Below are 24,203 nucleotides of genomic sequence, written 5' to 3' on the forward strand. Positions count from 1 at the left end.
TTCTTTGTTGGAAGGCTTTTTATTACTGATTTTATCTCAGTGATAGTTATTGGTCTGTTTAGGTTTTCTATGTTCTCTTGATTCAGTTTTGGCAGAGCATATGTTTCTAGAAACATATAAATTTATTCTACATTTTTCCAATTTATTGCAGTATAAATTTTCAAAATAGTCCCTAAAGCTTCTTTGGATTTCTGTTATGTCTGGGATTCTCCTTTTTGTTTGGTTAGTTTGGATGAGGACTTATAAATCTTGTTTATCTTTTCAAAGAACCAACTCTTCATTGCATTGATCCTTTGTCTTGTTTCTTTATCCTCAATTTTATTGATCTGGGCTCTGATCTTAATTATTTCCCCCTTCTATGGGTTTTGGAATTGGTTTGTTCTTGTTTTTCAGAGGCCTTTAGATGCATCATTAGATTGTTCTTTTGGGATCTCTCTGGTTTTCTTATATAGGCATTCATAGGTAAAAACTTTCCTTTTAGAATCACCTTTGTATTTTCCCAGAGAGTCTGGTATGTTGTATCACTATTCTTGCTTAATTTAAAAAATTTTAAAATTTCTCTCCTAATTTCTTCTATCACCCATTCATTCAAAATTGTATTGTTCAATCTCCAAGTGTTTTTATAGTTTCTGTAAGGTATTCTTGGTGTTCATTTCTACTTTGATTCCATTATGATCAGATAAAATGCAAGGAATTACATAAAACCTTTTTGTATTTCTAAGATTTGCTTTGTGACCTAAAATATGGTTTATTTTGGAGAAATTTCCATGAGCTGTGAGAAGTGTATTTGGCTGTTGTTAGATGAAATATTACATAGATGTATGTTAAGTCCATTTGATTAATAAATATTTTGGCAAGTCCAGAGATCTTTACTGAGTTTATGTCTGGATGACCTCTCTAATGGTGACAGAGATGTGTTGAAATCACCCAGTATCAGGATAATGGGGTCTACCTGAGGCTTTAATTTGAGTAATGTCTGTTTTATGTAATTAGGTGCACCAACTTTTGGGGCACAAATGTTTATTCTCATTATAACCTTTTCTTGGATTATTCCCTTTACCTTTGTCATTTCTGATTAATTTTGGCTTGAAGTTTGCATTGTCAGATATGAGAGTAGATAATCCTGCTTATTTTTAGGCTCCATTTTCATTGTACATCAATTTTCATCCTTTCATTTCTAGCCTTTGGCTCTCTTTGCCTATAAGGTGAGTCTCTTGAAAACAACAAATAGTTGGTCCTTGCTTTTTTAATCCATTATGTAAGCCTACGTCTTTTAATTGGAGAGTTAAGACCATTTGCATACAATGTTATTCTTCCTGGTGGTTTTATGTATTTCTAATGTTTAATTTGATCCTGTTTCTTGTTTGTTTAGCCACTCTTCTCGTGAGATTTGTTGATTTGTCAACAATAGGGTTTGTTGTTGATTCTTCTCTGTGAAGTGTTTCTTTAAGTGTTTTCTGTAGTGCTGGCTTAATAGTCATGAATTCTTTTAGTTTCTGCTTAACTTGGAAAGTTTTTATTTCATTTTTGATTCTGAAGGATAGCTTTGCTGGATGTAGCAATATTTGTTGACAGTTATTTTCTTTGAGGCCTTGGAATATATCATTCTAAGCCTATCTGTATTTTAGAGTTTGTGCTGAGAAATCAGAAGTAATCAAACATGACCTGATGTTTTTTCTCTAGAATTTTATCCTTATTTTTTATCTTAGGCATTTTAATTATAATGTGTTGTGGAGAGGTTCTTTTTTGATCTTGTCTTTTTGAGTTCTGAATGCCTCCTGTATTGGGATGTCCACCTTGTTCTCAAGATTTGGAAATTTTTCTTTCTTATTTCCATGAACAGATTATCCATGGTATTAGCCTATATTTCACAATACTCTTCAATTCTGGTGATTCTTAAATTTGTTCTCTTGATGTTATCTAAGAGTTCGTGTATATTTTGGTTATGGTTACTTATTTTCTTCTTTTTAATACTGTTTATATGTTCAAGGATGCCCACTTTCTGTTTAGTCCTTTTTCAATATCTCTAGTTACTTATTGAATTTCTCTTTCATATCCTATAATGACTTCCCTAATTCATTCAATCATTTGTGTTTGTGTGTGCTCTATTCATTAATCATTTTCTTAATCATTGTAATTATTTTAAATTATTTGATATTTTTATCCATTTCAATATCTTTTGTGAGTCAGTTGCTAGTGAATAATGAACTTTAGGAGGCATTTTATTACCTTGTGTTTTTCATTTTCTTGTCTTCTTGTGTTGGGTTTTGTATATCTGATGGGATGCACTTCTCTTCCACACTCATGTGTGGGCCTTTATAGGGCACAGCCTCCTCTTGTCCAAGTGTCTTAGAGTGATCTAGATTTAGACCTCTCATAGGTGTGGTATCCATACCTTTTGTGTCAATTCTCTCTGTTTTTGCTACAGGAGTAGATAGATATCCATGAGTGGCACCTGAGACCTCCTGCCATGTAGAAATTTCTATTTAGAGTCTGGTTCTTAGTTTTAGGTTTTTGCCTCTTCTATTTTTTTGTATTTAAGTATCGCAGAAATTTGATTGTGATTAATTTGTATGTGGATCAACGTGAACTCTCTCTTGACTGGGTTTAGTTCAGCAGCAGTCTATACCCTGTGAATTTGTAGTGTTCCTGTAAATTCTCAGCACATCACAGACAAGGGGAAACAAATAATAGAAATACCCAAATCAAACAATATACAGCATTAAAATAAATACCTGGTGCCTATAATGACATCTACAACACTAATTTTTTTAAAAATAGAAAAGAGTGGGAAGCAATTGCCAACAGCAAAAATAACAAATAGCTGTGAACTAGATTTGGTATAAGTAAACAATAAGTGTCAACTATGCCATACACAGTACCAACAACTGCAAATAAAAATGATAGAGCAGGAGTTATAAAACCCAAATAGTTCTAAAAGGTCGTAAAAATTCAGTTCATTAAGAAAAAAATAAAAGATGATAGAAACATAAAAGAAAGTTTAGAATATTTAGAATGTAAACAGAGAATGCAAAAGAGATGTGGCAAGTGGTGAATACAAAAGAGGAAAGACAGAAAAAAGTTGAAGATAGGGAGCAAGAGAATTTGGCAGAAGGAGAGAAAGAGAAACAAAAGAAACAAGCAAATAAAATCAAACTAAAATAAACAACCCACCCCAACCCTCAAAAGACAAGGAAAAGTAGATATCATAAAAAATACTAAAGGGCTGGGGCTGTGGCTCAGCGGCAGAGTGCTTTCCTAGCATGTGTGAGGCACTGGGTTCGATCCTCAGCACCACGTAAAAATAAACAAATAAAATAAAGGCATTCTGTCCATCTGCAACTACAATTTTTTAAATGCTAAAAATGAGGAAAAGAAAAAAAATATGTATTTGTGTGTGTGTGTGTGTGTGTGTGTATATATATATGTGTGTGTATATATATATGTGTGTGTATATATATATATATATATATATATATATATCTCCATAAACCAATCAGCACAGCAAGAATACACCACCACCACCACCACCACCACACACTGCCCCCTGCAAAAAAAAAAAAAGAAAAAAAAGGGAAAAAAGATTCTTGAGGAAAAAAAAAAAAGAAGAGTCTTCACTAAAGTGTGAAAAACTGTCAGTGAGGATGGATAGACACTCCTTCTGCCCGACTGTCATTTTCATTTTCTCTCGGACTTGCTCAGAAGCTATACTCCTGCTTTCTTGAATCCTGAGCCATGGAGCAACTGGAAATGCAGTCTTCCTCAAATCTGCCATCTTGAATCCTCCAGAACATATCCCAATTTATTTTTGGTCAAAGGGAACTGAGGTTTTCAGAGAATGCCATGCAATCAAAAGGCAAAAGCTAAAAGGAAAGGAAAGCCAGTCTCTTCATGTTACTAAAGGATGACACCAGACAGGAATCCAGAGAATTCCCTCCTAGGGAGCAGTGGAATCTCAGCTTGGGCTGAGTGGGTTCTTGACCTCCACCATTATCAAAAACAAGGCACAAGCAAATGTTTATTAAAAGACAGTGAAACAAAGGTATACATGCCCCCAAGATAGGATGCAGATACCCCTTGCTTCTCAGAAAAGAGAAGACAGTGATGCGCCCTAGGCTGAGCTCTCTCGCTATATATAGGATTTTCCCTATATAAAGGAAGAAAAGTGCAGGTTCATAGGAAAACTTTTATTGTGAAAGTCAAATCCCATGTTCATCTTTTGATATTTGCGGTTCAGAATGTTTCTTCCTGGTTAAGTAGAGTAGCCATAAATCAGTGTAGGTCTTTGAAGCTGGTCACATTTAAATCGATTATGTTTTCTTACTGATTGATCTGGTACAAGCATATGCTGGAGGCTTCCTTCATCTAAAGAGACAAGCATGGCTGATCATGCTCATAGATTGGGTCTTCTTCTACTAAGGACCACTTTCTCTCTCTCCCTTGGAGTCCACCTATCTCAGTAATTATAAATGTTCAATAATAGTAGTAAAATTAGCCAACCATGGTGGCACGCATTTGTAATCCCGGCAACTTGGGCTGAGGCAAGAGGAATGCAAATTTGAGGCCAGCTTCAGCAACCTATAAGTCCCTGTCTCAAAATAAAGAATAAAAGAAGGGCTGGGGAGACACGGAGCTGGGAAAAAGAAGGCAGAAAAGAGTGTGAGCAGAGCCAGGCGAAAAGGCTGAGCACAGAGCCACGGGTGGGCCATGCAGGGTGGGCCCAGCAAGCCCTCTCATGACCATGCCAGTGGGCACAGGCAGTGAGTAACTCCTCCTCTGCAGCCCTGGCAAACTCTAATCTGGCCTGCTAGTCAGGGGCCTGAGAGCAGATCCCAAATCAGGCTTTGCTTAGCCTCTGACAAGGACTGGACCTTTGGAAGGCACTTTCAACAGCAGGACCAGGTGGGCCATAATGCCTAAAAGCTCCACAACCATTCCTGCAGCCAAACCCAAGTGGGTCAAGGCCTCCGAGAAGTGCACAGGCTACCCCAAGTGTTCAGATATAACTGTGGCTGCTGTTCAGGCCAAGAAGAACCACTCTGGCTCTGGCACCAATCTACCCATCCAGAGGTATATCATCAAGAGCCACTACAAGGTGGGTGAGAATGCCAACTCCCAGATCAAGTTGTGCATCAAGCACCTGGTGCCTCCAGTGTCCTTAAGCAAACCAAAGGGATGGGTGCCTCAAGGTCCTTCCATCTGGCCAAGAGCAAAGACCCTGGGATGTCAGTAGCCTTCAGAAAGGCCAAGAAGGTGGCCACACCAAAGAAGGCATTCAGGCCCAAGAAAGCTGTGTCCCAAACCCCAAGGAAGAAGCCCAAAGCCACCTCAGACATGAAGGCCAAGAGGAAGCAGCTGCCTCACCAAGAAACCCAAAACCCCCAGATTGTCAAAGCCACGCCAGTCAGGGCATCCAAGCCCAAGAAGGCCAAACCAGTGAAGCCCAAAGCCAAGTCTGGAGCCACAAGAGCCAGCCAAGACAAGAGTGCCAAGAGGAGGCAATGTGGCCTTTTATTGTGGACACCCCTTCCTCCTCATTTTCTATAAACACTTTGCTCCTTTCTTTTCTCTCCATCCATCGGCGACCCTTTGCCCCATTCTATCCTAACGTTTCATGAGACGGAATTTGGATTCCTCAGGGATTGTGGAATAATTCCTTTTTCCTTAACCAGCCGTGCAAGGACAGCAACAACAAATCTCATCTGTGTGATAATGAGGTTGTGATTATATTTCGTTTTGTTGATTTACTGGTAATCTTCCCATGGGGCTAGGGATTTGGGGGCTTTGTGTGTGTTGTTGGGTGATTTGTTTGCTATGACCGTAGACACGGGGGAGGAGAGAACAGGCCAGGCAGTTTGTTCTGGCTAGAGGAGAGGCAGCCCAGGAACTGTAAGGGTTGTAGGAGTGTCCTTAAGTCAAGGGGCCCCTTTTGAGAGTTTCAGAACCTTTGCTGGTGGGGAAGGGGAGGCAGCTGCTAGCAGCAAAAGAAGGAGGTAGGAAAACCCTTCCTGGGCTGACCTCCCAAGGGGAGTAGTGGTGGCGGCCAGTGGGTGAAGGCCCAGTTTCCTTCTCATTTCCGTCAGTCTGCCCTGTGGCCTCTGTATTATTATTACAGAAGGCGAGGAGGGCTTCCACATGACAGCTGGATGGGAGAAATTAAAGCTTCTCCTAGTTAGCTAGGAACTAGCTGTTGGGGTGTCTTTGTGACAGGGTCTCCTGTTACATGCGGGAAGGATGAGGAGTTGGTCAGCCAGGTGCCTTGGTGTGCTCTGTGGAAACTTGAGTTTTTCTACATTAATTGTATCCTATAAGGATTTTTTGTTGCTGTTCGCTCTGTTCAAGACTTTGGCTTTGCTTGGTTTGGGGGGCTCTATCTCCACCACGAGCCACATAAAACCCCCTGACCTCTCTTTACTTCTTTTTATGAGTAGTGGTAGATGGGGAGGGGGAAGGGCAGGGAGAAGACAGTAAGACATACTGCAGCAGATTTTGAATTTGCTAAGTAGTTGGGAGAGCTAGGTCTGTGTGCTTCTCTGTTACAGACATATGCCTGTCTAGGGCCAGTGCTTAATGTTTCACACTAAGAGCTGGAGAAAAACACAGCACAGATTTTCTCTTATTTTTAATGAAATAGGAACATCACACATTTGCACATCCCTTTGCTTTTTTAAAAACAAGCATTATTTGTGCCAGGAAAAAATTCACTGTTGTTATAATTTTAAAACTTTAAAATAAAATTGGAGAAGGGGGCAGGGGAGGCTGGGGATGCAGCTCCATGGTAAATGCCCTAAGTTTAATCACTACCTCAAAAAAATTGGAAGTCTTTCATGGTTATATAATGAAAGACAGAGTGAGTGGTGCCATGAATAATGGGACCAAGCTCCTGCTACTAAACATTTTATTTATTCCTAATTCTCCCCTATCTCAGATATATCTAAAATTAATATATTAGTGTACATGGTTTTTTTTCTTCCTTCTTTTAGATGATTTCTTAGGAAATGGGAAGACAGTCTTAAACATAGCTGCTTGGAGGGGGTGAGACCCCCCCCCAGGGACGCTCCCTTATGCTTCCCCCCAGGGAAGCTCTCTTTTCCCTTATGCCACCAAGTCTCCTCTCTCCTCTCCCCCTCTAACTCTGAAGCAGGCGTAAGAAGAGTCAGCGTCCTCTCAGCAGGCCACCCCTGAGAATGCATCTCCCCCCTTGCAGGCCACCTAGCACTACTAAGAGTTAAGTGACACGTGAAACAAATGTGCTGTGCCTCCTAGGCCCGTTTCCATTTGGACAGTGGCAGAGACCTTAAGCCGATGGAAACCAGGCTAATGGTGGCACAGGGAACAACGGAGAGCAAGCTGGGATGGCATGAATTCTTTCATGGAGGCATGGGGTGGGTGAGGGGAAGGATGGGGTGACTGTCAGCTCATGAATGCTTCTTCCAGGATCCTCTTAGGGCCCTGTCATCTCTGGCTTGAATGAGCACTAGAGCTGTGCTCACAATCTTTTTCTCACGATGGCACACTCAGAAAACGGTAACATTTGTGTCACAACCCAGGAAACAGGAAGCAGCTTGAACACAAGTTTTTGAGTTTTTCTACATAATCGATTAATTGTATCCTGGGAGGACTTATCCACCTGGGAGCTCCAATTGCCCTGAGGCCTGAATGAACAATATCTCAGTGCCCTGGACGCTTTCAGCTCCAAAGTGTGGCTGTGCTGGTCTAATGGGTCTCCCCGATGCCGGTCAACTTCCCGTCCCTTCAGCCCTCTGACACCACTTCCCAAAGAGCTGTTTTCACCATGTGGCGCTCCGCCCAGATACCCTTGACCTTCCCACGATTCCCAGCTGAACATTCAAGACCTTCAGATTCTGGCATCTGCATTTCTAGTCCCATCTCCTCTGCTCCAGCCAGCCACTCACATGTGTCCCCCACTTTCACATCCACTCCAGCCCCTTGTCCTTGCTCATGCTGTTCCCCCTTTTGAATATGCCTTCCTTTGACTTCCTTCTGAACCTTGCCCCTCTCCCAAGACCTGACCCAGTCTGTGCCCCTTCCTGGAAGCAGCTCTCTCAGCCACAGTTCTTCCCTGTACATCAGTAGTACTTTCCGTGTGAGCCATCACTCAAGCCAATCACCTTTTCATGTGTGCGTGACTTGTGTCCACAGGCAGACTGAGGGGAGACAGTGAGGAATGCACAGGAGCTCTGGAGCCCAAAGACTGTTCTGGGATTTATTTCCCCTTCTGTCAAAGTAGGGTCTAGTTCCTGGAGTGGTTTGTGAGGCTCACATGAGGCCAAGGGTGTACATTAACTTGTGTTCACCATGCACATAGAGGCCCAGCTCAAGCCACGGGCCATTTTTCTCTCTACAGCATCAATTTTTTTTTCTCTCTACAGCATCAATCACGAGGTAGGTCCTAGGCAAACATGGTTGGCTGAAGGTGTGAGTTCCTATACCTTTTGGTGTCCCACCAAGCCCCAGGGTACAATAGTGGCCAGCATCCTGCCCTGTCCCCAACACAGGTGCTAGCCATTTGGTACCACTCTCTTCTGTCATCTGCAGACCACTTCCTGGAGCTGCACATGTACATGACTTCTGCACTAGGCAAGAATGACATGAAGGCCATTGGCCTGCAGATGGCCCTCGACCTCCTGGCCAAGAAGGAGAAGAAGGACTCTATTACGGGTCTCCAGACACGTACCCAGCCTGGGCGGCCCGACTGGAGCAAGGTAAAGGCTAGCTGGAACCCCACAATGGGCAGGGGCCAATGAGGCTGAGAGTCTGAGGCAGCAGCAGGGAGATCAGGGTCAAGCAGCCAGGGGCGAAGTATGAAGTTCGCATCCAAAGTTCAGAGGAGGTGTTCAGGCAGGAGCGGTAGTCAGGGAACCCGCGTTCTGCTCCGTCACTCGCTCACTTTGTGCCTCCCTGTTTTCCCATCTGGTTAAGAGGAAGTTGGTCTACCTGCCCTCAATGGCCTCTCCAGCCTTGAGTCCCTATGAACCAAAGCCAGAAAGCCCAGGTGGTCAGGGTCCTGGGGAAACATTAAGTCTTATTCATCTCCTGTTTCAAATGGGGAAACTGAGGCCCATGGGCAAGAAGTAGTTTGTGATCTTTCCATTTTACTTCTCAGATTGGTTTTATTACTATTATATGTTATGTATTATTATGTTTATTAATTATTATTATTTTCTTCCCTGAAAAATTGGGGCACAGTCTTTACAGGCAGTGGCCCACAGCACAGCTTTGAAAACTGCTGTAGAAGCTCTGAGCCAGGGTCATGAGGGCTAAGGGACAGTACATGGGAGTGGTACACGGATGTCAAAGGGGCCCTTCTTCAAAAGGCAATTTATAAACACTATTTGGGGTAAAAAAGGGTCCTTACCAGGGGGAAAATAAAAGATGGTGGAATGAGTGGGACATCATCACCCTAGGTACATGTATGACTGCTCATAGGGTGTGACACTACATCGTGTACAACCAGAGAAATGAAGAGTTCTGCTGCAATTGTGTACAATCAACTAAAATGCATTCTGCTGTCATATATACCTAATTAATATAAATAAATTAACTCATTAATAATAATAAAAAAGAAAGCGGCATCTAGATCGTAGCACATGGCCCAGGGGCTCCCGAGCAGCTGCACACAGCCTCTCGTTGCCAAAGCTGCATCAATTTGAGTGTGTTTTTCCCACAGAAGGGGGTTCTCAAGTGGAGGGCCTTGGTTTTACTTATTTCTAGCCCTAACTCCCTTCTGAGCCATGTTACAAGTTGAGCAAGTGGCTCCTGATTGAGTGGCCAGGGGTGGACTCCACTGTGAGCCCAGCAGCTGTGCCACGGATGTTCCTCAAGCTCCTGGGTCAAATGGGTCCGCTCCTTGCTGCCTCCAGGTGGGGGCAGCACTGGTCTCTGATCCCAGCCCCACCTCTCCTTCTGCTCTCTCCAACCCTCTGACTCCAGGTGTTCCAGAAAGTGGCTGCTGCAAAGAAGGGCAAGGTGCAGGTCTTCTTCTGTGGCTCCCCAGCTCTGGCCAAGGTGCTGAAGGGCCACTGTGAGCAGTTTGGCTTCAGGTTCTTCCAAGAGAACTTCTAGCTGCGGCTCTCTGTGCTGTGCCACATATCCACTCCATCACTGGCTTTGTCATAGGGATATAAGTGCCCTGTGTGGACCAGCCTCAGACCACCCACCCAGCAGGACAAAGCCCTGGGACCACTGAATCCCGATTAACACCGAGAAGGGGGGGCCCCATCGGGCAGACCCCTGAACCCCTGAATGCCTGCTGTGCATTCTGGGATTGCATGAGGCTGAGGAGATGAGGCTGGAGGCTGGGGTCATGGAGAGGCAGGAGGGGACTTCAGGACAGCTGCTCCTCCAAAAGTCCTCTGAGGGAGACTTCTGCCTCCCATAGTGATCCCCAGCCTACCTACTCAGCCACAACATCTCGTTATGCAATTTTCAAACATACAGAAAGTTGAAAGGATTGCGCAGTGCACTGCGCGACCCACCTTCTGACTCCTTGGTTACCATTTTGCTGTGTTTGCTTTATCATGTATGACCTGTCAGTCCCTCCCTCTACCCATCCACCAATTTATCTCCTTCTTCTGATGTATTTCACAGTAAGGTACAGATACTGACATACTTTGACACGCAGAGAAACTTAAAATGCAGATTCCTTGGTCCCACACCCAGAAGTTCCAATCTCAAAGGTCTGGGAATGAAACCTGGCACATGTATCTTCCTAGAATCCAGTCCCACGGGGAGAGTGGGACGGCATATTTCCCTACCTCTCTGAATCTTTGCCTTCCCCCCTCAATCCCTCCGACCTTCCTCTCTCTCCTGGCATGTGCCTCAGTGTCCCTCCTTGCTGCACACTCTGGCCTCTCTCTTCTCTCTGACCACTGACCATTAGAGAGGGAAGATGGAGACACCCTCTTGTGTGTCTCTGTGGGATCATGAAGCAGATGGGGACACAGAGCGCTCAGCTCAGCCACCCCAGCTGGGTGGCCCTGGCAACCTCTCCATGTCTGTTTCTTCCTCCATGAAATGAGCTGATGACATGTGCAGGTCACAGCTGTGACGGTGAAGGTGGACTGGGAGTGAGCCTGGCTGGAGACCTTTGCCGGGGCCTTTCCACCAGGTCCTGCTGCGTTACCTGCAAGCCTGGGCGGGCACCTGACTGATGGACCAATCTCAGACCTCGGCTTTGCCATCCTGAGGCCACACACGGTTTGAACCCATTTCCTGCTGTGAAGTCTGCTCCAGCCCTCTGCACCAGGCCTGGGAAGGCTGAAAGGAAACCCTGTCACTATCTGGGACTCAGAAGTATTTGAAAGAGAGTGGCCCAACTTGAGACTGGAGTGTGTAGAGGATGTACCAAAGTCATTTAAAGTCTTGGCAGCATCACTTTAACATAGAATTACACACACACACACACACACCACTGTTTTATATTTTGTCCTGTCTCAGAACACACTTGAGCTGCAGAACTCAGTCATTTTCTCTCTTAGAGCAGATTTCCACTTGGCACAAATACACATATGCACACAGCCAGCTGTTTGAGTACTTTTTTTTTGGCAGTGGTGGGAGCAGGTGGAAGAACCTTAAACAAGATTGTAAATTCCCTTGACCGAGTGACCATGTGCCTGTGTTCTGTATTCTTTCCAGCCAGACTCCAGTTGCCCACAAGGGGGCGTTGCAGAATCAGAGATCTCAGGAGGGTCTGTTGTGCAGGAAAGGGAGACTGATTCCTGTGAGGAAATCAAAGGAAAGAGCAGGAAGGACCCCACCCCACTGCAAAGCTCCCCTCTCAGGACAACGCCTCTAGGCTCAGTCTCAGGCAGCACCGTGAAGTCAGTAGAGAGAGTTCATTTTCAAGATCAGTTTCTGCCGCTGCTGGCACCTCACTCTGCCCCTGCCTCCCCTACCACCCCCACCACCCCACTCCGCCTGCTCCTGCTGTTCAGTTCTGTGCTTTCCTCTTTTCTCCTCCCAACAGAGTGTCCACCTGCAAGGTTGAGTGGAGTTGAGCAGGTCTGGCTTGGGGACAACTCATACATAGGTCCAGGCTCTGCCCTCAGTGAACATATGAACTTAGGTGGCAAGTTCAAATATACCAGTGGCCAGCATGCTGAGTGTGTCCACCTGGATGTTTCCCAGGTGACCAGAAGGGTGCCATCCCGGTGTCAACAAGAAACAAATGCATCCTTAGAGCCGACTGACTTTTCTTCTTTCAGCCAGATGTCGGCAATGCTGAGACACATCTGGGCCCAAGATAGATAAGGCTGACACAAGGGGGGAGGGAGGGAGCACCAGCTAACTGCAGGTAAAGGGAGGCGTATGGAAGGGCACAACTGATCTCCTCCATCAGGCTGGGAGCTCCCGGAGGTCAGGCCTGTGGCCCCCAAATCAAGCACAAGGGAGAATGAATGGGCCTGAAGTGGGTGTCAGTTCCCACCAGGGCAAGGGAGGGCTGACATGGAATTGTCTTCTGCATCTAATTGTCATTTGTAATTTGGGGAACAAAAGTGCACACACAAGCTGCCTGAATGCCTTTGCCAGCTGTTCTGTTGTGACCACACTCTGACAGCCACGAAGGTTTTAGAGAAACAAATGATTAGCTGGACCTGCCCCGCCCGCCCAGCACAAGTGCAGTCTATTAATACACTGAGAGCCTGGGGCATTTGTGGGAGGGGAGGGGGACATGGGCCATATTGCAAAGTGTCACCAGCTTTGTAGACAAGGTCTAGAGCAGGGAGAGATTAGAGGCACCAGCTGAGGCTGGCTCTGGGCAAAACCTTATGTGTGCGCAGCGGCAAAGCCACTGCTCTCGGGAAGTCGGAGCACGGCTTCTACTTTTGCTAGTGCCGCAGGCTGCTGCGCGACCTTGGATATATCATTTGGCCTCTCTGAGCTCTCACTTTTTGTCTATGAAGTGAACACATTAAGGACACATGTGTTTAAATGCTTGTACATGCATAGGCATCTCTAAAAGGACACAAAAATACTTCTCTTTGCTCTGTGGGGTGGGAGTGGAGAGACAGGAAGGAAAGGACTTTTACTTTTGATTTTTGTTTTGTTTTACTTTTTACCCTTCTATGAAGTTTGAGGTTTTTATGATAAGGGTATGTTGTTTTAATTTTGAAAAGAAACCCCAAATAGAATGTCATGTAAAAACAACAAAAAAAAAAAAAAAAAAGTACCAAGAATTTGATCTGATCCTATGCATACAATGAAAAATAAATAATGTATATGTATCATGTGGGAAAAGAGGGTTAGAAGGATGGAGCAGTCACTGTGGGAACTTTGGGGGAGTTTGTGAAGTCCGTCTTACCTTGCTCATGTACTGGTGTGTTACCTGTATAATGTTCCCAATGTATAAATTTTATACCAGGCATTTCATGTACCACTCGTGTTATTATACTTTTTTTAACTTATGTACTTATGAATGGGTTATGTCATTTTTTAGAAGAATAAAACAAAAGGCAGAGCTTGCCTGCAATGTTATCTATGACCCTTAGCATTAAATCTCAAGTGGAAACATTTCAGGTATTTGCCAAGGGGCGGCCCCTCTGGCGGAGGGTCAGTCCCCGGGACACAGTGCCCCTTATTCAATATGCAAAGCTGCCTGCTTTAAATGGTCTAAGTATTAAAACAAAAGACCCCATGAAGGCCTGAGGCTGCTTCAGAAGGACAGAAGAGGCCAGGGGCATTGAGGGGTAACTGTGCCAACCAGCCTCCCCCGGTCCAGACTCCTGGCACTCTGCCTGCACTAAACAAGTACCAATGCCGAACAGCCTCCCTGACCCATGGATTCTGCTTTTTATGATCTGTCTTCACAATATGACGACTCTCTCCTTTTAAAAATAAGAGTGATTCAGACAATACACTTATTTTATGAGGAAATCCAAGGGGGATAAATACTTGAGATGAAGAGCAGAGATGACTGGAAGGGAACGTGATCTCAGGAAGTTCCCAGCCTCCCAACCTCCAGCCAGTAGGGACCCATCTGGGCTGCCCCATCCTACCCAGGGACAAAGAGCACCATCCTTAAACATCCTAGTTGGTGAGCAGAGCCTGCTAGCCAAAGGAGAAGGAAGACAGAGAAGGAAGGAAGGAAAGAAGGAGGGAAGGAAGAAAGGGATAAATATACCAGGGATAAATGGTACACTTCTGGCGGGGGAAATCTCAACTGTGGCTGGATGATACAAATTAAACTTGACTTTAAATATAACCCTGAAGAACATTCAAGAGAAGTGAATGTCTTTGTCCCAGTGATTGGAACTGCAGCACCACCCACCAGGTGGTGGGTGTCATGAATGTCTCCACTGGGAGGATCCCCTGTTCAGCTGGTGGCCCCAGGTGGTGACCTTGACTCCTGTCTTCTCCTGACTCCTCCTCCTCCTGCCAGTCATCAAGCCCCGTCAACATGACATGCTAAGTGCTTCTCAGACCTAGTCACTTCCCCATTGGTCCTACCTTGGCTTGCTCCTGCCGTAGTTTGGTCCTTAACTGGTTTTGGCTTGGAATATGGCTACAGCCTACTAGCTGGGCCCCCTGTCTCCAGCCCCTTGCAGCTCTAATCTGTCCTACGCTGTTGTGGATCTGATCACACATCTTCCTGTTGGTGGCTCACCTCCTGTAATCATCCGATTCCTGGGTCTGCCACACAAACCCTCTCCACTAAGCATTTGATCGAGATCTACTATTTTAATAACCTGTGTTATTACCTGGCCTTTGCCTGCCTCTCATGTCTTGCCAAAGCCCATCTTGCTCTTCCTGTTCTAAGAAACCCCCAACGGTCTCCCTCATTTCACACCTTCAAGCCTCTGTCTCTGCAGAACCTGACATCTGGAGCATCCTTACCCACCACCAGATGGAGATTTCACAACATCATTATCTGTAAAGACTTGCTTGCAGCCAGGTGCAGTGACTCACGCCTGTAATCCCAACAGCCCAGGTTGGGGGGTGGTACTGAGACAGGAGGATCACTAGTTGAAAGTCAGCCTCAGCAACATCGAGGTGCAAAGAATTTAGTGACACCCTGTCTCTGAATAAAATACAAAATAGGGCTGGGGATGTGGCTCAGTGGCCGAGTGCTCCTGAGTTCAATCCCTGATACTCTCCCTCAAAAAAAAAAAAAAGACTGCTTGCCATCTCTCCCATTGTCCAATACCCACCTGCTCCCACAGTCCTGTGGTGGGAGTGGTATTGTGCTGACCTCTTAACTTGCCCGTGAACTCCCTGGGGCAGGCGTCTTATTCATCTTTGTCTCCCCAGTGCTTGGTGATCAACAAAAGCGTTGGTGAGCTGATGTGATTGCCTTGAACCTCCATCCCTTTCTGCCCCCACCTTCTCTGTGACTCCACTTTTAGGTTGAGAGAGATTCCACCACCCCTGCGCCAGGCAGGCCCAGAGTTACAGGGTAGAGGAGGCAGCTGCCTTACCTGCCCTCCACCTCCCGATGGCCCACACTTGCTTTCTTTACCAGCGATGAGGTTTAATTTGCAAATCTGACTGGCTCTCCACCTTAAAGTCCCCAGACAAGGAAGGCTGGTGATAGCTCTCTCCACCCTGAAAAACAAGGGAGTGAGGCTGATGGTCCCCCACTTCCTCTGTGTCACCTCCTCCTCCTCTTCCTTGTTCTGCTCTTTCTTCTTCTAACTCAAAGGAGCCCGATGACTTAGAAAGAGCAAATGAATAGGAAATAGGGAAAGCAAAAAGAGAGAGGAAAAAAAGACAGAGAGTAATTGTGCCAAGTTATTATTCAAAGGAGCTCTCTGGGACCAGGAGCAAGAGCAGTCCCATCAATCACCCAGCAGAGCTCTGAGGCAGGTGAGTGCTGTGGCATGTGGGATCTGTGGATAGCCATGCATGTGAGCAACCTGTCCAGGAGCCTGGGGCCCTCTGCCAACCACCACAGAGGAGGGAGGCCAGAAAGACTCCATAAGAGCACAGGTAGCCCAAAGGCTGGAGATAAGGCTCACTGACCTGCCTTTTTCCACAGGCTGGAGTCAAAGGTAAGAAGGAGAGAGATGTGGTCTGAAGGGGCCTAGGGCTTGTTTGTCCCAAGGCTTTGTTGCCTGGACTACCTCATCTGACCAGATGGTGGCCCAAGATGCACTCAGGCCTGCATCCCAGGCCTTGGCCCAGCAAGTGCTTTTTAAACGATGAATGACAAAATTATTACAGCACATTGCTTTCTTCCTGTTTTTTGTTTTTATTATGTACTTTAAACCTTAGTTTATTGTAATTTTATGTGTAGACATGTCCCTGCTCATTAAATCGTAATTACAATCATCTTGGGGTGAGAACTAGATCTAATTTCTTTTGATTCACAAGTCCTTTGCAGAGGAGGCCCTTGCAAAATAAGCATGGAGCCATGCAGGCCAGACAGAGGGGCAGAGTCTCTTCAGTGGCTTTGAGTGCCACATTTCATTTCCCCATGTGGGGGACTGTGAACTGGGGTGTGTGTTCCTCTGTGTGAGTGTCCGTGTTTGGGATGCAGGTGGGGACCTGGAGGAGTGCAAACTACCTAGAATTGGGCACAGGGAAGGGTCAATAAATCCTGATCATCCTCTAGGCACTAGGGTGGAGGTTGATTAGGTGGGGTCAAAGCCATGCCTAGTCCCCTGCCTGTCACAATCCTTGATCAATGTTAATTCAAGGATAATGGCGATTAAAGAATTTCACAGGTGTTAGGACTTTTCTACCACACCCCTTTTCAGCAGGGAGGTCACAGTGGATCCCCCACAGCCCCATGGTGACCAAAGCGTATTTTGGGGTTTCATCAATGCCCTCCCCACCCAGGAGAACCACCTCACTCCAGGAGCAGGGAGGGCCCCAGGGCACAGCGACAGCCCCCTCCCCGTGTCCAAGCACTGCTGATCCTGGCTGCCAGAGGCAGGAGGGGATCGGAGCAGCCTTCCAGCTGGTCGGCATGGCACTGTGAATTCGGGGGATAACGTGTATCCTTCTCTCCTGACTGCTGCTGAAACCTCCTGTCTGTTTATCAAATCTGAGCCACGTTTCCAGGCCCTCTGCTCGCTGGCTCTCCTCCTCTTCAGAAGAGAACAAGGAAAAGTACCTGAGGGATTTCAGCTCTGCTGATGAGGACAAGATAGTGATATGAGCAGGAAAAGACTTGGCTTTCGGGGCAGAAAGGAGAAGGCCTCAAAATCACCGGCTCCCCAGAGCCCACTGAGGCTGTAGAGGAAAACCCCCTCTCCATGCTGCCCCCCTTCCCCCCCCAAACTCTCTCAAATCAGGTGGGTTCACCATGAGAGAGCCACTCACTCACCCAGGCTCCCCACAAATATTGGTGACAGGCCAAGCAGCAAGGATGCCCCACGAGGCATAGAGCAAGGGAGAAACACCGGGGGCCTGTTATGGTTTAGATGTGAGCGTCCTTCAAAAGCTCACCTGTGAGACAATGCAAAGTTTGGAGGAGCAATGATTGGGTCGCCCTAATCAGTTAATTAATCCCTGGTGGGATTAATTGAGTGGTGAGTGGGGCACGTGGGGTGTGGCTGGAGGAAGTGGCTCATTGGGGCCATGGCTATGGGATATATATTTTGTGTCTGGAAAGTGGAGTGTCTCTCTCTCTCTCTAGGCATTCTGATCACCATGTGAATGGCTTCCTTCCACCACACTCCGCCATGATGTTCTGCCTCACCTTGAGCCCCAAGGAATGGAGCTGGCCTTCTTTGGACTAAGACTCTGAAGCTGTGAGCCCCTGAATAAACTATTCCTCCTCTACAGTTGTTCTGGTCGGGTCTTTCAATCACAGCATGGGAGAAGCTGACTAAAACAGGCCCGTGGTGCCAATACCTGATGCATATGCCAGCACAGTGCCTCATGGGAAGGAAGCAGGAGTCAAGGGCAGGGCGGGCAGGGCCAGATGAGTGTGGGGTTAGAGAATTGGGACTTTCCAACAGGGAAGCAGAGTGGGGGAGGTCAGGTTGTGCACACAGGCCCTGGCTTGTTCAAGGCACTGAGGCACATTGGGGCAGGGGCTGAAGCCAGGGGAGGAGACAGCTGGGAAGGGAATATGGCGTGGGCAGTTCTGACTCTAACCTGAAGCAATGGAGAAGCCACTTAGAGCTTTTCAAACAAGGGCATGTCTGGTCCCATCAGCTGTGGCAGGGAGAGAGATGGGCCTGGAGCTGGCCACCACAGGGCTGTGCAGGTTCCCCAGGAGGGCTGTGGGCAGGAAAGGCAGGCAATGTGCCTGCTAGGACTGTCTGGATGGTGCCTTTATTTGATACCTGTTCCCGCCAAATCCCTCTCCGCAGTCTCCTGGGCACAGATTGTCTCGGGTCTACATGTCGTCTCTTGTCAGTACCTTCATTCACATCCAGACATCCATCCCCTGAGGCTGGATCCTGTCTATGTCCTTCACAGGTCCTTACAGAGCACTGGAAGAGACCTTAGCAAACAGGAGGCACTTGCTAGAGAATTGTTTTTGATACTGGGGCACCTTACCACTGAGCCACATCCCCAGCCATTTTCTTTTTCTCTCTTTTTTTTTTACTTATTATTTTGAGACAGGGTCTAAGTTGCTTAGTGCCTCACTAAGTTGCCAGGGCTGGCTTTCTACTTGAGATCTTCCTGCCTCAGCCTCCTGAGTCACTGGGATCACAGGTGTGCGCCAATGTACCCTGCTTCACTAAGCACTTTTTGTCTCATCTGGGACTGTATCTAATGCTTTTTTTTTTTTTTTAACAATTGATTTAATATTCCCAATGGAATATTTTCCCATGGAACATTTCCTCTTGCCAGTGTCTCATCCCATAATCAGAGGCAGCCAGTCCACCTGACCACCTGCCCAATCTCCACCCCCTTCTCCCTTGCAAACTGTCCTCTGACTTGGTCCGGGTAGCCCCAGGTCAAAATAGTGATCAGATAAACTAATCACAAACATGCTAATACAGCCTCCTGCCCAGTCAGGGAGTCTGTGCTGGGGGATGTGGGAAAGCTTTGACTTTCTTTGGAACAGGTGAGGCTGGGGGCCGCCTCCTTCTGCTTCCGGTCTTGATGAGACCTCTAGCCATCCAGAGACATCTTATCACCAGGACACAGAAGCCCTGGGCATTCAGGGACCTGCCCTAACCAGTGCAGTCGTCTTGCTCTCCGAGGGCAGGAAGTTTGCATTTCTCCCTGTTGTGTCCATAGCTCCTAAAACAGTCCCTAGCACGAGGTCACCACCCAATAGCTCTTTAGGGACTAAGGGAATGTCAATCTACAGTGCTTAGGTCCCTGTTACAATAAAACATGTTCCTAACCCACCAACCTCTAAAAAACTCAACAGTGTTTGCTGAGATGATAGATGCAATGAGCTGAGTGGAACCATGAATTAAGGCACTGCTCTAAAATGTGACAGCCATGCTGTCAGGAGCCACCTGGCTCTCTGCCTAGAGCTGGGACCCTTGTCCCATCCCACTCCAACTTGCCCTTTACCCTGCTCCTCAGGGGATGCCCCGCTGCTCCTTTTCTTCCAAGTTCGTGTTCCTTAGTTCTGGCCTCACCTTCTGGCCTTGCCTTGACTCCTAGGGTCAAGGAGCTCAGCAGAACCCAGGTCTTCTCAGATAGGAGAGCTTCAAAGCCCCACCAAACACCAGGAGGGGAGAGACACAGAGGAGGAAACTTGAAAGTCACTCCGTGCCATAAGGCTGCCATATCCCTGATGTGAGCCATTAACCTGCTAATTGCCATCCAATTAGCTCTGATTTCAGCTGCTGCTTCCGCAGCCTTTTATGTCTCTGCTCCTCATCAGCCACAAGGAGGGGCCCTGACACCCTCCTCATCCCCCAGCTGTCCTTGGAGGAGGCAAACAAGGGCGTTCTATAAACAGGTTGTGTACATCTTCCTGAGCTCACCAGCGGGTGCCAAAAAGGAGTCCTCAAAGACTCTACAATCATGGGCATTTAGAACTCGGCTGTGAAGGGATTGTCTGCCATTCGCAAGTTATATTTCCACCAGATGGGACCCTGAACTAACTGACTTTCCTAAGGCCCCCACTGCAGACCTAGAGCCTAACATGGCAAGCTCCCCTTGGAGCCCCACTATTTTTATATCCAGCTAATATCCCACTTGAAGTGTCTCAATCGTCTCTTCACATGCTCCTCATTTTCTTGGTATGATGCTATAATACTTCCCCATACACAGCCGTTCTCTGAAATGTCACCTGCCCTTTGCTTCAAAATCTTCCCTCCCTCCTTCCTCATTCCCTCCTCTCCCTCCCCCTTTTACTTCCTCCTTCCCTTCCTTCCCCCTCTTCCTCCCTCCCTCCCTCCCTCCCTCCCTTCCTTCTTTCCCTTCTTTCTACCAGGGATTGAATCCAGGGTCACTTAACCACTGAGCCACATCCCTAGCCCTTTTTATATTTTCTTTAGAGACAGGGCCTCACTGATGTGCTTAGGGTCTCACTAAGTGGCTGAAGCTGGCTTTGAACTCATGATCCTCTCTGCCTCAGCTTCTGGAGTTACTGGGATCATAGGCATGCACCACCATACCAGCCTCTGTGTCCCTCTTAATGAGAATCCATGATCTGGTGCATAATGAAAGCTCAAACAGATACTGTCCAATGATCTACTGCTATGTGATACACAACTCCAAATGAGAATGGCTTTAGGCAACCTTTCTTTTTGGTACCAGGGATTGAACTCAGGAGCACTCAACCACTGAGCCACATCCCCAGCCCTATTTTGTATTTTATTTAGAGACAGGGTCTCACTGAGTTGTTTAGGCTTGCCTTTGCTGAGGCTGAGCTTTGAACTTGTGATCTTTCTGTCTCAGCCTCCCAAGCAGTTGGGATTACAGGCATGTGCCACCATACCTGGCTCTAGGCAACCTTTTTGTTTTGTTTTGTTTTGTTTTGTTTGGAGATGGGGTCTCCCTCTGTTGCCCAGACTGGCCTCCAACTCATGAGATTCAAGTCATCCTCTGGCCTCAGCCTCCCAGGTAGCTGGGACTCTAGGCACACACCATGACTCTGGGCTGACACAATCATTGTATCATCTCACACAAGTGCATAGATTGATTGGGATCTGCTGGAAAGTTCTTCTGTTGCAGGAGTGTTAGGCTGGGACTGAGGTCACCTGGGGGCAGGAGTGGGCAAGAGCATCCAGGATGGTGCCTCACCTAGCTGGTGCCTTAGATGGGGGCTGAAAGGCTGGCTCAGTCAGGAGGCTGGGAGCGTCCCTCTCCCTCTTTCTGTATGATCTCAAGGTATTTCTTTCCACAGGTCCTTTCTATATGGTCTCTCCAGCACAGAGAGGCTGAGCTTCTTACATATTGGTTCAGGGATTCCCAAACACACAAGGCTTCTTAAGGCTTAAGCTCAGAACTGTTCCTTTGTCACTCCACCACATTTTATTGGTTAAAGCAAGAGTTCTGGTTTACCACGGGACATCTTGGGACCTTTGTAATGTCTTGACTGAATCCTAGGAGACGTTTGTGGAGGTTGGAGTCTGGTTTTTTATAATGCTAAGATTTCTCCAAAGTCTAAACTGTCTCTCCCTCAGACTATTTTCATCAAGAACAAGAAGAAAATAGACACACACACACACACACACACACACACACACACACACATACACATCCCTCCTGGAACAGTGGTACCACACCTGAAAAAATTTAAAAAAACCTAAGAGGATGGAGGTATTTGTATATTATGAAAGAGGCTTAAACACCATCCTATCTAACTGCCATATTATCAATAGTGATATTATTATTATTAATTTATTTTTTAAAATTTTTGCAGTCTAAGTTGCCCAGTCTGGCCTTGAATTTGGATTCTCCCTCCTTAGCCTCCCGAGTGGCTGGGATTAAAGGTGTGCACCTCCATGACCAGATCTTGGCTGCCTATTTTAAAAAGGTCTCTTAAGGGGGCTGGGGATGTGGCTCAAGCGGTAGCGCGCTCGCCTGGCATGCGTGCGGCCCGGGTTTGATCCTCAGCACCACATACAAACAAAGATGTTGTATCCGCCGATAACTAAAAAATAAATATTAAAAGAATTCTCTCTCTCTCTCTCTCTCTCTCTCTCTCTCTCTCTCTCTCTCTCTCTCTCTCTCACTCTCTCTTTAAAAAAAAAGTCTCTTAAATATGTAATCTCATTTGATCTTGATTTCTACCCCCATTTTAAGGATAAAGAAACTGAGGCTCAGCAATGTTAAGTAATTGGCCTAAAGTAGTAAAGCTAGATTTATCTAACTCCAAGACTTTTCTTTCATATCCAAAGAATGATTAGGAACTGATTTAATGTTATTTAGTCTAAACAAACTGAGGTCCTGAAAGATGATATTGCCCAGTTTCTCAGCCAGGATCCCAAGTTCTCCTTAGAAGAAAGATGCAAAAGGAAACACAGGGCCCAGCACGTAGTAAGTGTTAACTGAACCCAAGTCCCGGCTCCCCTCCAAACCAGCTTCCTCTCAGCTCACCGTCCTTGGTCCAAAGCATGCAGCCAGGACTCTGCTATTGGCATGGTTGTGCGCATGACCGGCTCCCTCCCTGAGTGCATAAGCCTGCAGGGTGGGTTTGGAAGGGCTTTCCCTCCTTCTCACTCCTCTCCTTGCTCGCATTTCACCCAACAGTCGTTTGGGTTTTGAGCAATCTGTTCCTGGAAAGCAGAGGGAAGTAACAGATTGATGTATCGACTGTGTGTGGCCAAGTGATTTATTTTTAATGTGACTAAACAAGACACACACCTGCCTATGGTAACGTAATCAAATTGAATCATCAGGGACTCAGATGGCCGTTTGGGCAAGGAAAAGACAGAGGAAAGAGAGGAGAGGGGAGAGGAAAGGGAAAGGGGAGCAAAGAGAGAAGAGCAAATGGAAGGGGGAGAAGTGGAGGAGACTTGGGCAGCTCCCCCAAAATTATGACTTCAATAGCATCCGTGAAGCACCCCCAACTGGCCTGCATGCTTTCCACTTGGCTTTGATGATGCTGAAGTTTCATAATTCGATTTTTGCTCCTCTCGTTTAATCCAACACAGCGCGGCCTCACTCAGGTACCAGTGCACCAGGAAAAGGAGGGCATCCAACTGCCCTCCCACCTCAGTAAGAAGGAATCTATACGATCTTTGACCAAAGCAGGATGCTTTCTGGGGGTGCGGTGGGCATTAAAACAAGTTTATGAGAGTCACCAATGAGGGGACAGAGGGCCCAGAAAGGAAATGGGGTTGGGGGATGGTCTCCCCTCCACAGCTTTCTTGAATAAGCTGCCTTCACAGAGGATCTGGTGACCCAGGCACCAGGCACCAGGCAGGCTTCACTTCCTCTGTCCTCACAATGGCCTGCACTCCTGCCCGTGGAGTCACTCTCCAGGTGAGGGGAGCCCATGCTGTGGGCATCGTCATGTACCATACAGTTCTTCAGGATCCCAGCCCCACAGACAGTGCCTGGGCTCACACAGGACACTCCGTGCAGAAGTCAACACAGAAGGTGGCAGGAAAGGGATCAATGGAGCAATCCCACTCTCAGCCATTTGCCATCCCTTCTGGATATTTCCATTCCTTCTCCCTGCTTCTCACCAGAGCAGCTTAAGGAATCTGTGAGCCCCTGACTTTGGGAGGCTAACTGTCCCCCCATCCTACTCCCTCCTCCAGATCCCCGAGTCAGCGCCACCCACTGAGCAGCCAGACTACTTCACCTGAGTGACTGTGTCCTCCCACATCCTGGGCAGGCTGCGAGGCCTTTGCATGCATCTCTATGGAGCCTTTCAGCGGTGCTGTGCACCATCTTAGCTAGAGGAGTCTCTTTCCCCAAAGCAGAAGTCTAAATAGACTGCTGTGCTTTCTACTAACACAGATTATGGTTGATTTCTTTTTTAAAAATTTCATCAGACTGTCCTTCAGCCTGCCCCTAGCATTGGGTAGAACAGCACATGAAGGAGATTATGAAGACATAAGTGGCCAGGTACAGTGGCACAGGCCTGTAACCCCAGTGGCTCAGGAGGCTGAGGCAGGAGGGTCACAAGTTCCAAGCCAGCCTCAGCAACTTAGCAAGACCCTGTCTCACAATAAGAAAGAAAAAAAGTGTGTGTTTGTTGGGGAGACTGGGGATGTGGCTTAGTGGTTAAATGCCCCTGGATTCAATCTTGGTCTCCTACCCCCACAAAAAAAATCATAAGAGGGAGCCCAACAGATTAGTAAATTTATAAAAATTGGTGAGATACAGCGTGGGCAAGGAGGGAAAATGGATACTCATAC

At 46.8% G+C, this 24,203-nt stretch overlaps 1 protein-coding gene and 1 pseudogene across 2 annotated transcripts in view; both read left to right on the plus strand.

Annotated features, from left to right (window-relative positions):
• The window catches only part of Nox5 (NADPH oxidase 5), a 55,089-nt gene extending 45,003 nt beyond the window's left edge, over nt 1–10,086 (plus strand). For both annotated transcript variants that reach the window (XM_076848665.1, XM_076848666.1), the window contains exons 15-16: nt 8,560–8,726; nt 9,955–10,086. In XM_076848665.1, coding sequence (XP_076704780.1) covers nt 8,560–8,726; nt 9,955–10,086 — 299 coding nt within the window. The remainder of the gene's footprint in view (nt 1–8,559; nt 8,727–9,954) is intronic.
• On the plus strand, nt 4,913–5,547 carry LOC143393492 (histone H1.0-like; annotated as a pseudogene).
• Nucleotides 10,087–24,203: the final 14,117 nt, after the last annotated feature.

This window comes from Callospermophilus lateralis, chromosome 3 (genome assembly GCF_048772815.1).
Source record: "Callospermophilus lateralis isolate mCalLat2 chromosome 3, mCalLat2.hap1, whole genome shotgun sequence".
In the NCBI taxonomy this organism is placed as follows: domain Eukaryota; kingdom Metazoa; phylum Chordata; class Mammalia; order Rodentia; family Sciuridae; genus Callospermophilus; species Callospermophilus lateralis.